The following is a 13,886-nucleotide window of genomic DNA, read 5'->3' as shown; positions in this document are numbered from 1 at the left end:
TTCCCATGTTGAGTGTGGCACCGTTTTGTGGCACTTTGCTCCGAGTGCTCAGTCCAGCTCAGAAATGAGCCTTGTCTCCAAATATTCACATGCTCACGTGTTGCTCAGAATTAGCATTCCTGCTTGCCGCTTCGTAACGCCGACCTGGTTCTTTGCATACTGTGGGCACTCCTGATGCTTTCCATCCAGAAATCCTACAAGCACCTCAAAAGGAGCTAATTAAACTTTGCCGTGCCCCTGTGAAATAAATTGAGCAGTGCAGCAAGAGAAGAGTAAAGCCGCTATTCGCCTGACAACACTCAACAATGCTTTGATACGAATTTTCTTTCTACTTCCAAGGATTTTCCCCACGTCTGGAAGTAATGTAGCTGCTTCTTTAAAGCTTTTGGCCACTCTTTAAACAACTCATTAAGGGAGTTGCAGGTGGGTATCCGCTATCTTCTTTCGGGGGGAAGAAGCCTTGTCATATCAGCTTTCACGTGAGATAGCAGAGAGCTGTTTCAGACGCAGCTGGATTGCTCTGCTGAGCGTTACAGGAGCGTGGTGGATGACCCTCTCTCTGATTTCAAGTGTTGTTTCTTCTGCAGAGTGGTAGGAGAATATCCAAAAGGTGCCTCTGACTTCTGGCCTCGAATGTGATACCAGACAGGTATTAATAATTCAGTGCAGCCCTATGAACCTCTCGGGCAGTCTGGTCCCAGAGTTCACTCTGGAGGATGTCTGCAGGCAACAGGTTCAGCTGTGGCGTTTGTGTGTGCATCGTGCTGTGCAGATCCTCACCTATACGGTGGTCCATGAGGAGTAAAAGGGAATCCCTCTTTAAACATTACACAGATAATAAGGAAAAACAATAAATGGATATTTTGATGCACACATGCCGGTTTCTAAATGGAGAAAGTTCACATTTTAATTCTGACCGTGCCAGTGCCGTCTGTGGTAACATAATCTTGGGGTTTAGTGTCTTCAAGTGGGTGACTTCGTTTCACATCTCTGTCGCTGTAGCTTCGTATTTCTTTAATAATAAATGGCTGTAACAGAGACTAAAAAGACTGATTGATGCGTAGTAAATTTAGTGTTGTCACCTTCGTTATATTGTTAAGTGCTTATTTTACTATCTTCACTGGGCTTACTTGCAGGCTAATTGTAATTCTGTAAATTATTGATATATGTCTTGGCAGAAAATGCCTTTAGTACAGGATAAATATTATTTACATCCATCATCCCAAGATCTCTAAAGGTTTGGTGCAAATGTTGCAGTAGCCTCAGAAGATGAGTAGGAGATGTTTATGGATTCACAGCTGAAGAGCAGGAAAACACGGTGGGTGTTTGCATGTTTCTCACTAACTGAGGAGAGGGAACGAAGAAGCCAGGGTCTGGGACACCATGGCTTGGTGTTGGAAGTGCTTTACAGGTTTTAGGAGGCCAGGGGGAATGCAGTGTAGTGCAGCCAACCTAGCATTGCTCCCTTGGGCAGACTTCACTGACCACCCTGAAAGGGCTTGATGGTTTGCTTGATGGTTATACACATAAAAAGGAGAATTAATGAACATACTCTTGAAATTCGGGACGAGTATTAACATTTACTAGAGCTTTCATCCCTCTTGGATATGAGGTTTTGCAATGCTCTCCTATGCACTCCTCTCAGCAATAACAGGCAATTGTTTTGTTTTATGTGCGTTTGAAAACAAGAGGGATCTGAAGCAGGAAATTTTTAACCGAGACTGTTTCAACACTGGATTTGCTTGTTCTGTTGAACCTAATAGTCAAGGAGCTGCTTGGCAGCACTTTCATGACTTGCTTAATTCATTTGATCGTCCTTGAATGTATCCTCAACTTCATAAAGTGATAAGTTACTGGATCTGCTTGAACCTAAACTTAGTCTTGAACACAGTGACCTGGTTAGAAATGAGTTAGACTCACCTTTTCAACAGCAAGAGGGGTACTGAGAGAGAGAGACTTGGGTCTGGGCAGATCTGCAGATCCTTTTTCTGTAACGTCACTGAGACGCGCAGCCATTCCTGCCTGTTCGCACAGCTAAGTCTCATTCTGGCCTCTCATCTGTTGTTGTGACACTCTTCTGGCATCCATCAGCGATGCCATCAGGGAGTGTGGCAACTGTTGTATTCTAGAGGGTCAGCAGTCTCACCACCTCTGCGTTATGTGCTGGCATGTTCTTCTGGTTCACGTGAAGCAAACACTCCATGTCTTTGCTTTCATGGTCCTTTACAATCCGTCCTTGAGATGCAGCTCTTTCATTGGCTTTTAAGGACCGTCTTCTACCTGCAGTTGGCTCACAAACCTTCTTATTGCCTGATTGCTGAATTTCAAACGAGTCTGCACTTTCTCCTGAAGTTCTCTTGACATTTGGAGGGAGCTGCTTGCAAAACTCACTGTTCCTCAGATCTCCTTAAAATTCCTTTCCCACAAAGCCTACAAAAACAGTCATGCTATTCAAGCTGGAGGGGTGCAGAGGTCAGGTTTCCTGCACTCCCTTTTCCTATGTAGCTATCTTTTTTTTTTTTCTCTTGGGCTTCAAGCTGTTCATGTGAGAAGATTTGTCCAGCGCGTGAGGGTCCTGTGGAGACAGCAGAGAGAAAGGACCTCTGAAAGTTACAGCAAGAGGGTGGTCAGAGCTGAAAGCGGTCTCAGAAGGGGACAATCAGCGTAGCCCAAGAGGAGAGCAAGTGTTTGTGTTGGCCTTGACAGATCAAAGAGGTTGGGACTGGAGAGCTCTATCCAAGTTTTGGCAGCAAGCGGGTCATCGAGGATTTGAGCAAGAGCAGTGCCAGCTCTGTGTTACTTCTGTGCTCAGGGTACCAGCGGGGGTTTTGTACTCGTTTTCTTGAAGAAAAAAAAAAAAACCCACACCTCATTTTGTGGATATTGAGGAGAAAATGTCATTTTCTACCCTGGTACTTTTGGCGTGCGGTGAAAAGCCCCTTTGAACCCCAGCGATCTCCCCACTAGAATGGGCAGAGGGTGAAGTTCCTTCTCTTGCCTGGATCTGCTTGGTGTGGGTCCGGGAGGTGTTCGTCCACCACGCACACAGCCGACTGCCTCCTGCTCTGCAAGAAACAGGCCTGCTTATTTATCCTGGTGTCTCACAAGGATTCTTGTGCGTCAGAGGAGGAATGAGCAGCTGGTTTGGATGCTGGTGCTGGGGATTTAGAGGGTTGGTTTTTTTTCCAGCTCGGCACAGGAGGCTGTTAATGTTCTGTGCAAAAGGGCTGCAGCTGAGACAGACAGCAGCTCTGGATGCTTCACTGCTCACACGGTTACTCGCTCCCCCCCCATCACGATCCAGCAGTTCAGGCTTACCCAGTACCCGAGAGGTGATTAGAGACGTGATCCTTCTGCCCTTATTTATCAGCCTTGCCACAGCTCCTTCTTCTGCCTGAGATGACAGTGGCATGGCTCATCTGACTCCAATTCCCATCTTGTCTTTATAAAACACGTGCCCTCGCCACCAGGATTCCTGAATGGGTGGAATGGGCTGTTATTTTTTGACTTCTTGGGAGCCGTAGGCCGAGCAGGCATGTAACTGGAAAGCAGAGGGGATTTTTTGACCTCATCAAGTCCAGCAACCCGTTCCTTGGTGAACAGTCTGGGTTTTGGCTTCCCCTCAAATTGCATGGCTGTCACGCTGACTCTCCATGAATGAGCAGAAAGACCATGCCTTACTCTGCCTTTAATTTGGTTTGTGAAGGGCATAGAGCATTTAACCTCCGTTTGTCAGAATATAAGCTGGTGACTTCTGAGCAACTTGATCCTGCGGGCTTGGGTTTCCTGCATGGAAGATTTATTGGCAAAACTTCAGCTGATAAAGGGAGCTTCAGGCAACTAGCAATCAGTCTTCTTTTCATGAAGCAAAAATGAAACACGTGCCCAGAAGAGCTTCACAGGGGAACAGCGGTGTGCCACATCTGCTCAGGTATCCGGTGGCATTTTTTCTCCGTTCACCCTGTTTTGCTGAGATCTTTGGCTGCTGGAAGACGAGTCTCTCCCTTGCCCTTTGGGACCAGACTAGAACGTGTAGGAAGTGCATCCATTTCTTGGATGCTGCTCCCTATCAAAGGTTGTCTCTCAAGTGTCTGTGCTTCTGCTGGCTTTGAGCAGGTCTGAAAGTTTAGTAGTACATAAGAGCTCTGTCCCCAGCCTGAGAATTGTGGGGTGCTTCCTGGGCCTGATTGTGACTTGCCATAAAATCAGTCACGGAAATTTGATTGCATTAAAGGCTTCAGGCGTCGCAAAGTCCTGCTTTATTTGTATTTCATTTTCTCTGGGTATTTGCAGTGGTACATCTATGAGGCTTGTAGCATTTTAATCCTGCACTAAACCTTTGCACTGATACAACTGGTCTGCAAAAGGTGCTTGGGAGATTTTTTCCCTGAAAATCAGAACAAGGAGAAAGGACTTTTCTGGGGAAGAAAACAGGAACGCTGGAAAGATTTTCTGAATCTTTCTTTCATTGCAGTGTCCTCAGGCTAAACTGGTGCTGTGGTAGAAAGGTCAGCTGGGAGGAAGGGATTTGATATGGCTGGGTTTTGAAGAAGTAGGAAGTGTTCCCTTTGTTATGGTGGTTTGATCTCTTCAGTAACAGACACGTAGGCCTGCTGCATTTCACTGGTCCTTCTGGAAGAGCGGAGGGTAACGGAGCAGAGCAGCCAGCAGATTAGCAGGCAGAGCAGCAAGCGGGGCTTGTAGGAGCAGCTGCACAGGAAAAAAAAAATCAACTCAATTGACCGCTGCCACATTTGTTCTTTTGTGTGGTATTTGAGCTTGTTTAGTCGGTGGGAGAAGCCTTAGGAGATGGTAATATGGGTTGGGCAGCTACTCAAGGAAATTCTGGCTTTTTAGGGAGGAAAGCCCTACTGAAAGCCCTGCGGGGGGCTGGAGGTGCAGCTCTTTGTGAATGCTCAGTCCCACTGGTCCCCAAAATAAGGTGGGAACTGGGAGGGAGGAGGCAAGAGGGGGGATGGAAAGAGAGAAAGGGGTCTGGTCGTGTGGCACTCTTTTTTTTTTTTCTTTTTTTTTTTTTTTTTTTTTTTTCCTGGATGATTCCCGCTTTCCTGTTTTCAGGCAGAAACAGCAGGTGCTTCCTAAGCCCATAATAAATCCCACGGACCGGCAGGCAGTGAGGCTTGGGGTTGGCAGAAGCACTGGGGAAACCAGTAGGGAAAGGGCTCTCTGAACTGGGAAGGCATTGGCTGTAGGTGCAGTGAGAGCAGGAGCAAGCTCTGGGTGAGTAAAAAGATGAGCTGTGGATAGAAAAAAAAATAAATTAGCTCTTAAAAAGCTGGTTTTAATTACAATGATGGCATTTAGGAGAGAAAATTTGATAGGTAGTTACGTTTTTCCTGTTTAATTTCAATGAAAAAAATCACTGCGTTTTAACCAATGTAAAGGCCATTGGTGTTTATAGAAGGTATTTTTATATGGAGTGTTAGGATATATATCTATCTATATATTGTAACTACAAAAGAGGTTTGAAAGCACTTCGTGTTACACTTGCTGGACTAAAGTCCTTTTCAAACCAAGCTTTTCTTTTACAAGTTAGGATGTTGTATGCTTTTTAAGACTAAGAAAGCAAATCAGGATTAAAAATTAACTTCATATACTGCTTAACCAAATAATTTTTTTAGCTGGGACTTAAAATGAATATACTTTTTTCTTTCCCTTTCTTTTTTTTTCCTTACTATATACCAAAAGGTTCAGTTTCAAGTCTTAGTACTGATACAGAACTGTTGGCAAGATACAAACATCCACAAGCACTCACTGCAGGTTGGAGGGCTTCTGGTTTTGTCATAGTGTTACTGAAATATTGGATCAATAACTCTGTAAACCCAATTGATTTCACTCTTTTAGCTTACAATAGCAGCAAACCAGACCATTCATAGTCCCTGAAAATCTGGAGGCTTTACTACAGCAGACCTTTCACTCTACAATTAAATTAGGTAGCCAGTGATTTGGAGGTTAGAAACAATCTCGATCAGATGATTTAGTTGAATTAAGTGCTCGGACTCTGGTCTGCAGACTTCCAAATAGGCAGCTATTTGGAAATCCACGCACAGTTCCTCAGTTGCTGTCCGTGTTTTTGCCTAACTTCTCAGTGACAGCATGTTTTCAAGGAGCAGGACGCTTAAAACGAGGACTCTGTGTCCAACCAGGACTTTCCAAGAATATTCTGGTTTGTGCCCCCAGATTGAGAGAACAAGACCTTTGTCATGAACTGCCATGATGCCAGAAGATTGCTTACCTCCTATGGGCTGTGGGGGAGACTGACAGAATATCATTCTTCCTGGAAGATATCTGCTCTTCCTAGGGAACAGGCTGGGCAGGAATAGGGCCCAGGAGAGTACTGGGCTGTTGAGCAAGTTGGGCAGGGCATTGGGAGCGGTGGCTTTTATGCAACGAGAAACCAAGGGAAGGAGTTGAGTTGCGCATCTCGCTTTTCCTACCAGAGGAAAAATCTGGGGACACTGAGATGTATTAAAACAGTTTATTGAGGATTTTTTTTAAAACAAGATGGCATTATTCATCTCCCTGCTGTACTGACAGGGATGCTGGAAGCTGTGGTGAGTCCAGCACTAGCTTGCTTGGCATTTTCCACACCACCGACCCTGAAACCTGAAGCCAGCACTTCATCCAGCGTGTCTGCTGGGGGTCCCGGGCTCCCTGCCGAGGTCCCTGATGGCAGGACGATGTACGTTGGCTCCCTTGGAGCCAAACTGCTGGATATCAGCGTTCCCTCATTTCACTGAGTTCCTGGCGGGAATCCCAAAACACTTTGATCTCTGCTATTTTGTTCTGGGTTTTAATCAAAACCTCTTTAAACGGAGAAAGTGCCAGCCAGCCAAAGCTGGTCCCGATTTCTATTTTCAGCTCCAACTCTTGCTAAAACCTCTGCCTGTTTGTTCATGTGTGACAGCGGTGCCCGAAGTCCATATAGAGCCAAACACAAGAATAGGCAGCATCACAGTCAAAAATACTTGAAAATACGTATTAAGATACTTATTTCTCCAAGCTGTCGCCAGGCTTTGTTAATCATTTCACAGTGCTCTCGGCTTAGGGTTTGATGTGTGGATTCTCGCTCAGTAAAATGTGTGTCAAACGCCGACAGTCCTAGTGCCATTCATATTTATATTCAGTAATGAGTCAGGCTCTTGAAAAATCATGTTCAAATTACATGTTCTATAGCTTTAATTTCCTGTTGCTAACAAGGGAATGATTTGCAATTTCTTGTTTGTCCTCCTCTATCCCATAGTCTGGAAGCATTGCTCTGTTGCCATGCTGAGTTTCACAAGCAAAGCTGCCTTTTTTTGTAGCGTCGAGTTCCTAAATCTCACGGCTTTCAGCGTTTCTCTCTAAAAAATACTTTTGGCGAATCTGAACGGTTTTATGCATGTGTACCCTAGTGCAGGATTTGAAGCAGAAAAGCCTCTCAGAGACTCAATTACTGTAGGACCAATATATATTTATTGCAGCGGTACTACAGGATTAGCCTGCAGTGTCTGAGAACTGTGGTGCATTCCTTCTTTTTCCCCCAAAACCCTCCTAGAAATCAATACCAATATATATTTATTGCAGCGGTACTACAGGATTAGCCTGCAGTGTCTGAGAACTGTGGTGCATTCCTTCTTTTTCCCCCAAAACCCTCCTAGAAACCTGTACCCAGAAAACTGTTTTACGTAGCATTGTTTATATCAAAAGTTCAAACTCTGGCTCTGCCCGTCTCATTTGTGCTTTTTCTCCTCCTATACCTTCCTTTTGCCTGAAATGAGGCTTTTTATTCCTTAGCAGCATCGTTTAATTCTGATTCCTTTGGAAGAAACTCCAATAGGTGCAGTATGGTAGGAGGGGAAGTAGGACAGAAAGTGGCATCTCCTGGTAGCCAAGCAGTGGGCAGGCTAACAAAAGACTTGATGGGCTCAACTATGCTTTATGAAGATCCAAAAGCAATTTGAGGATGTTTTCCCAGAACCCATTTAGGCTGTCACCGTAGTATCTGAGCGTATCCATTTTAGTGGATTTATCTTCCCAGTCCCCTGCAGCGAGGTAGGAATGCTGTTGGTCCCTTTGATAAATGGAGAAGAGAGAGTTTGACTTGTCTAGGGTTATGTGCCGAGCTTGTGGCAGAGGTAGGAGTTGATTCCACATCGTGTGTGGCTCAGGTTCCTTCCAGCCTCCTTAGGTTAAAAAAGGAGCTGAACGTCTGACACAGGAGAGACGTTCAGTGCTGTGAAAAGGTAGAGAAACGAGCACTAAGGGAAGTGCTGCTGTGTTAGTAGTTGCTGCTGTGCTAACGGACCGCTAGTGAAAACCAAGTACCTCGCTACGGCTGGCCTCAGAGGATGCTGTTAAGCACGGCTGATTATTTGTTTAAGGGTTTATTTCCATTTAATGCCTTGGCCTGTGTACTGTAGCCGTTCTAGGGTCACCGTGTGTCCTGTGTGGTGGTTGCTGCTGGGTCTGAAGGGGAGAGGTGAACCACTGCAGTCAGCAGCAGTCAGCCAAACTGTGGCTGCTGACCGTAAGGTTTAGCTCATCTCCTCAGCCTAAGTGACCAGACCATCACGCTCATCCTAGATGCATGCTGGAGAAGCTGGTCAGTGTAGTACATGAACATACGTGAACATGGAGTGATAAGATGTTGATATTAAACTTTCTTTCCTTACCTTCTTGAAACAGCTGGTGAAAGGGCTGCAGCAGGAGCTGAACCGGCTATACACACTCTTCTGCTCCCGGAATCCGGAGTTTGAGGAGAAAGGAGGGAAAGTCTCGATTGTGTCCCACTCGCTGGGCTGCGTCATCACCTACGACATCATGACTGGCTGGAACCCAGTCAGGCTTTACGAACAGTTGCTGCAGAAGGAAGAGGAGGAGCTTGAAGACCGTTGGATGAGCTACGAGGAGCAACGTTTACTTGAAGAACTTTACATAACTAAACAACGGTAATGCATCCACTTCTGGTTATTAAAGGAGAAAACCACATCCCTAGATGATGACGCCCTTTGAGTGTTTCCCGAACCCACCGTGGCTGTTATCTTTTGTGGATGATGTCCTTCTGCTGGTGCTGAATGGCAGTGGTAAATGCTAAACCCAGGACTGAGCAGGCACAGGGAGCTGGCACTGCTAACAGGAGCTCTGAACCCACATCCTACGGGCCGTACCAGAACCAGGCACCTAGCTACTGCTCACTGACCACATGCACGGGGAGCAGATCATAGCCAGGAAGAAAGGAGAAGGTCAGGCCATTAGCCCTCCAGGTACTTGAGGAGAAACACAACAAAGTAGCTTGCAGGCGGGCAGTGAGCTGTAATGCTGAGCAGTGAAATTCCTGAGTGTCTAGAGGAAAACGAGACGTTTTCTGCTAGGCTCAGCTTGGAAATTGAGCTCCACCAGCTGGATACAGATGTTGTCATTGCTGTGACTGGGCTTAGGGGGTTGCTGCCCTGCTGTGGATCATCTACCAGCTTCTTCCAGCTGCCATCTAGAAACGTTCATGCTGTTTGGAGTGCAAAGCAGCCCTGCCCACTGTGACAAACAGGATCTCAGTTTCAGCACCTTGCAAGTGTTGGTAGGGATTCTCAGTGTCAGGGGACCTTGCAGATCATCACGATGTCTCCACAGTGTTAAGGTGACTTCCCTGTCATAACCTGGATATCAAGGTGCTATGAGACACCCGTAGCTAGAGAATCTAGTAACAGTAGCTCGAGCTTCAATCTTTCAAGTGGGAGGTGATGATAAATCATGATCACAGTTCTCTTTGGGTTGTTCATGAAACCTGTCTTAGTATTGGCGGTACTTTAGAAGCATTAATATAGCATCAGATCTCCTGCAGTGCTCGAAATCAGTATGTGTGTCATTAGGGATTGGTACAGGACATCTCTGTCAGCTGCAAGGCTGGATAAAGTGCAGTATTTCTGAGAGAAAGGGAGTTAGAAACCTAATGAAGTTGTCCAGTGGTGAGACGACCCTTCAGGCATATCGCTAGCATATGATCAAGGAAAAATTACCATTTTCACACTTATGCTGCAGCTCTTTAGACACCCTCTGAAGTGCTTGGGGTTGCATCCACAGTAACCCAAGTATCATTTGACACTGGCACTTGTGTATACAAAGAGTGGCTCTCCATTCCGTGGGCCACCTTAGTGCAATTCGGTCTGAAACGGTAGAAAATACACGGCTGACATCCTGTAACTTGGGTTGGCAAACACACAGTGGATTTCTGGAAATGCTTATGCCTGAGTGGGGTGTGTCATAGCATGTATAAATATCCTACATTGTAGAACAACATACATAGAGCACGTGAGGCTGTGTGTTGGAAACCCTCGACAGCAGTTCACGAGTCAAGACTTCTGCGTGCCGTCTTTGTTAAGACTGAATCACGTTCATTAAAGCATACAAGCTTTTTTGAAAGTAGCGGGAAGTCTTTGGGAAGTTTCAGCTCCAGACTTGCTTCTTTCTAATCAGGATGGCAGCGGTTAAGCTTAACATATTTGTTTCCGTAATGCTTTTGTGGTACTTGAGGAGATGGTGTTTTCCTGCTCTGGAGAGGGCATAACGTTCTGGTGCTGGGATTGGGGGCCAGTTTAACCAGTCCATATGAGCGCTATATATTGTAGCTGCTTTTTTAATTCAGGCTAACTAGAACAGGGGAACCTTTTTAATGATAGTTGAGAGGGTGGGACGCTGGCCTCTAGATGTTGCACCGCAATACAGACCTTCGTAATGCTTGGGCCACGGAGTTTCCCGCAGCTTTGGGTTTTTTTAGAAAACAAACCAAAAAACCAAACCAAAACCAAACACCCAAAAAACCCCGCAACAAAACCAAACAGGTGATTTGGCTGCAAAAACACCAAGGAAACAGGAGGTGAGTCACCTCCTTGTGAGGAAGGAGGGTGGGCAGATGCTTGGGGTGGCGAACAAGGAAGCTGTCACGTCTCGATTGATTCCTTCTGTGGTCAGAGAAACAGGACTGCACATACGTTGATTCTTAATCAGCTGGACTGCCTCCAAGAAATACTGACAGCACCAACAGACAAAACGGTTGGACCCCCCAGGAATGGCTGTTTGGATCAGAGAGGTTAAGGCTACGTTTTTTATTGGATCTCAGAAAGATCTCTATTTTCTAGGTTGAGAGAGATAGAAGAGAGGTTACATGGGTTAAAGGCATCCACCATATCAAAACCACCTGTCTTAAAATTTAAGGTATGTACGTTCGAGAGGTTTTTACTGAATGTGCTACTTGCTGTAAAAATACACCTGCAATATGAGTTATTCTGCTTACTATTTATTGCCCGTGTCCCTAGACATGATGTTGGTAGAATAATTTTAATGTATTGGTTGAAGTGTGTGTACGTGTGTGTAAACATGTTACTGTGTCCACATATTACTATTTATTACAAAGATGTATGTTTATATGTAAATATATAAACCTGTGTGTAGATTGTTAATGTTACACGTGCACATACAACTGTGTGGGAAGGTAAAAGCCATTTGGCAAATTACATTAATCACTTACCTTAAACAATTTCACTTCTGCTTTGTTGATTAATCCATTTTCCTTGGGCTCTACTTCTAACATGTCACATCTCTGAGCAAATCTGATTGAATTTCCTTCAGCAGTGGATTTTCCTTTCACATTATTCTGGTCTGGCCGCGCAAGTTACTTTTCATCTCCTGAAACAGATCAGCTGTTCAAATTGCTAGAATTTCTTATCACTGGGAAAAGGCATTTTCTAGCTTCTTGGTGGGATGTGCAACACTTTGTAGTTGCTCGACTATATCCTGAAATATTAAACCATAAAAATGTGACATGATAGATGAGAACAAAATAGATTATTGGTTTTTAACTTGACATTTTTCTTTCCTTATGAGTTCAGAAGGACTCCTAGAAGACAAGCTCAATCTTGAGCCATAAAAAAGAGGAAACTAACCATAATTCAATTTGTCATAGCCTTCTTCTTTTCATCACTGCTTAAAAGCATGTATCGTGCTATTATCTCTACCATCAAGGAAGCTGGAGTCAGGCTGATATTCCTCCAGCTCTGTGAAAGATTGTTCTTCACTCAGTTGTGTTTAAACTGAAGATTTTTTGAACAGATGCTTTTTAGAGGGAGAAGGCGAGGAGGAGAAAAGAAATTGGGAAGAACAGAGGACTGTATCTCTCTAAATTACTGCTAGGTAATTTTCCGTTGCAGTACATCCTTTTTCCTACCCTTACGGAAAGGAAGATGTTTTGTTTCTGTGAAACTCTCCGTTAGTGACTCCCATTGCTTGAGTACCGTGCCTGAGACAGAGCTCCAGAACGAGAGAGGCTTTCCGTGAACGTGATGGCAGAGTGCTTCTGCCAAAGGAGGAGTTCAGCAGGATGTCATTGAAAGTCACTTGCTCATCAGCAAGCCAGCCCAGCTTGCTGAGGGTGACTAGCTTGTTGAAAGAGAGCTAACTGCTTTGTAGGTACCAACGACCTGCACCTTGGCTCTTCATGGCAGACCAGAGCTCTGGTTTGATCGTGAGTTGCTATGAACTACAAATGCATAATCCACCAATTACTTTGGTCTGTGCGAGGCAGGAGGCTGGAGGCTTTGGTCACTGATCTCCTTAGGCTGTGTTACACGGCAAAATGGGCACGTACTGCTGTGATGAAGAAGGCTGGCCACTGTCCGTGTGTTGCCTCTTTTATGGACTGAACAAATTAAGCTTCCCAGGATGATGGAAAGCAACTAGTCCTACATCAAGCAGAGTTAAGCTTGCTTGATGTTGAGCAAGGACAAAGGTAGCTTTTGGCAAGACAAATGTAAGAATCAATACAGCAGCTAACTTAGCTGTTATTTAATATTAGAGAAAATTACCTGCGTTTAACTGACCCTTTGGGGAGGGAAAAAAAAAATAAATCTTGAAGGTATGGAGTGTCTTGTACTCTAAAAATGTATTGGACAAGCCACCAGAATGAGAACTTGAGGGTGAGCTATCTTTATGGCGCTCTCCTCAAAAGGCACAATTGAATAAACTGGGAAATCATTACGACCTGCGTGGGTTAAAAGCAAAGCCAACACCCCGTTGTAAGTGTAAAGCTTAGAAGCACAGACTCCTCCCTACCAGCTGTGTAAGAGGAATCGGGGTTAGAGGCTAAATGGGCTGAAGAACGTGAAAGCATGGGGAATGGTGTGATACCTACCTCTTTGTGACTGTGCTGCATGAAAATATCCATGTTGTAGGACGATTTTCAGTCACAGTAGGGAAGAGGAGGGCAGGACGTACCTCAGTTGCTTCCTAATACTGAAATGGAAATTAATTTAAATCTGGACTTGTCTGTGTGCTTCCCCAAAGTGCTTCAGGATTCCTTAGCACTTCTCATTCATCCAGGGTTACAGAAGCTCTTCTGGAAGAAGCTCCAGCTTGTATTTGGCCTTGTGGTTTCTGTGTGGGATCATCTGACAGTGATGTCAGTGTTGCGATAACAACTATCACAAATAATTTATAAGATACTGGTGATTTACTACATGCACAAGAATTATGAGAGCTTAATGGGATGCTGACATGCAGCCTTATCTGAGAGGGGGAAGCCTTTACACTGGAAGCAGCAATGTGCCATGGTAGTTCAACACGCAACCGCCCAGTTAAATTCCTCATATAACACCGGTGAAAGTCTCTGTTCCTTCTGTCCGCTAAGGCTGCAGAACGTTCCTGGGTGCAGGAATGGGTAGAGGCTGCTGCAAAGGTTTGTATTTCCTCGCTCTGGGAGGATGTTTGGGATGCTCCAAGCCGAAAGGCAGCACAGACACGTAAACTGTAATCACCTTCTGTGTCTGTTCATTTGCCCCCCACACTTACTTATGCACAGCGGAGCTGCGCTGCCTCACTTCTGTTGGCTCATTCGG

The 13,886-nt window shown here is 45.1% G+C and overlaps 1 protein-coding gene across 2 annotated transcripts in view; it reads left to right on the top strand.

Moving 5' to 3' along the window:
* Positions 1-13,886, top strand: part of DDHD1 (DDHD domain containing 1) — a 66,907-nt gene that overhangs the window by 45,390 nt on the left and 7,631 nt on the right. For both annotated transcript variants that reach the window (XM_086462647.1, XM_086462646.1), the window contains 2 exons: positions 8,689-8,951; positions 11,136-11,211. In XM_086462647.1, coding sequence (XP_086318773.1) covers positions 8,689-8,951; positions 11,136-11,211 — 339 coding nt within the window. The remainder of the gene's footprint in view (positions 1-8,688; positions 8,952-11,135; positions 11,212-13,886) is intronic.

The sequence above is a fragment of the Leptosomus discolor genome, chromosome 3 (assembly GCF_034619465.1).
Source record: "Leptosomus discolor isolate bLepDis1 chromosome 3, bLepDis1.hap2, whole genome shotgun sequence".
Lineage (NCBI taxonomy): Eukaryota > Metazoa > Chordata > Aves > Leptosomiformes > Leptosomidae > Leptosomus > Leptosomus discolor.
The sequence above is the reverse complement of the archived record's forward strand: the minus strand, read 5'-3'. Positions and strand labels throughout refer to the sequence as shown.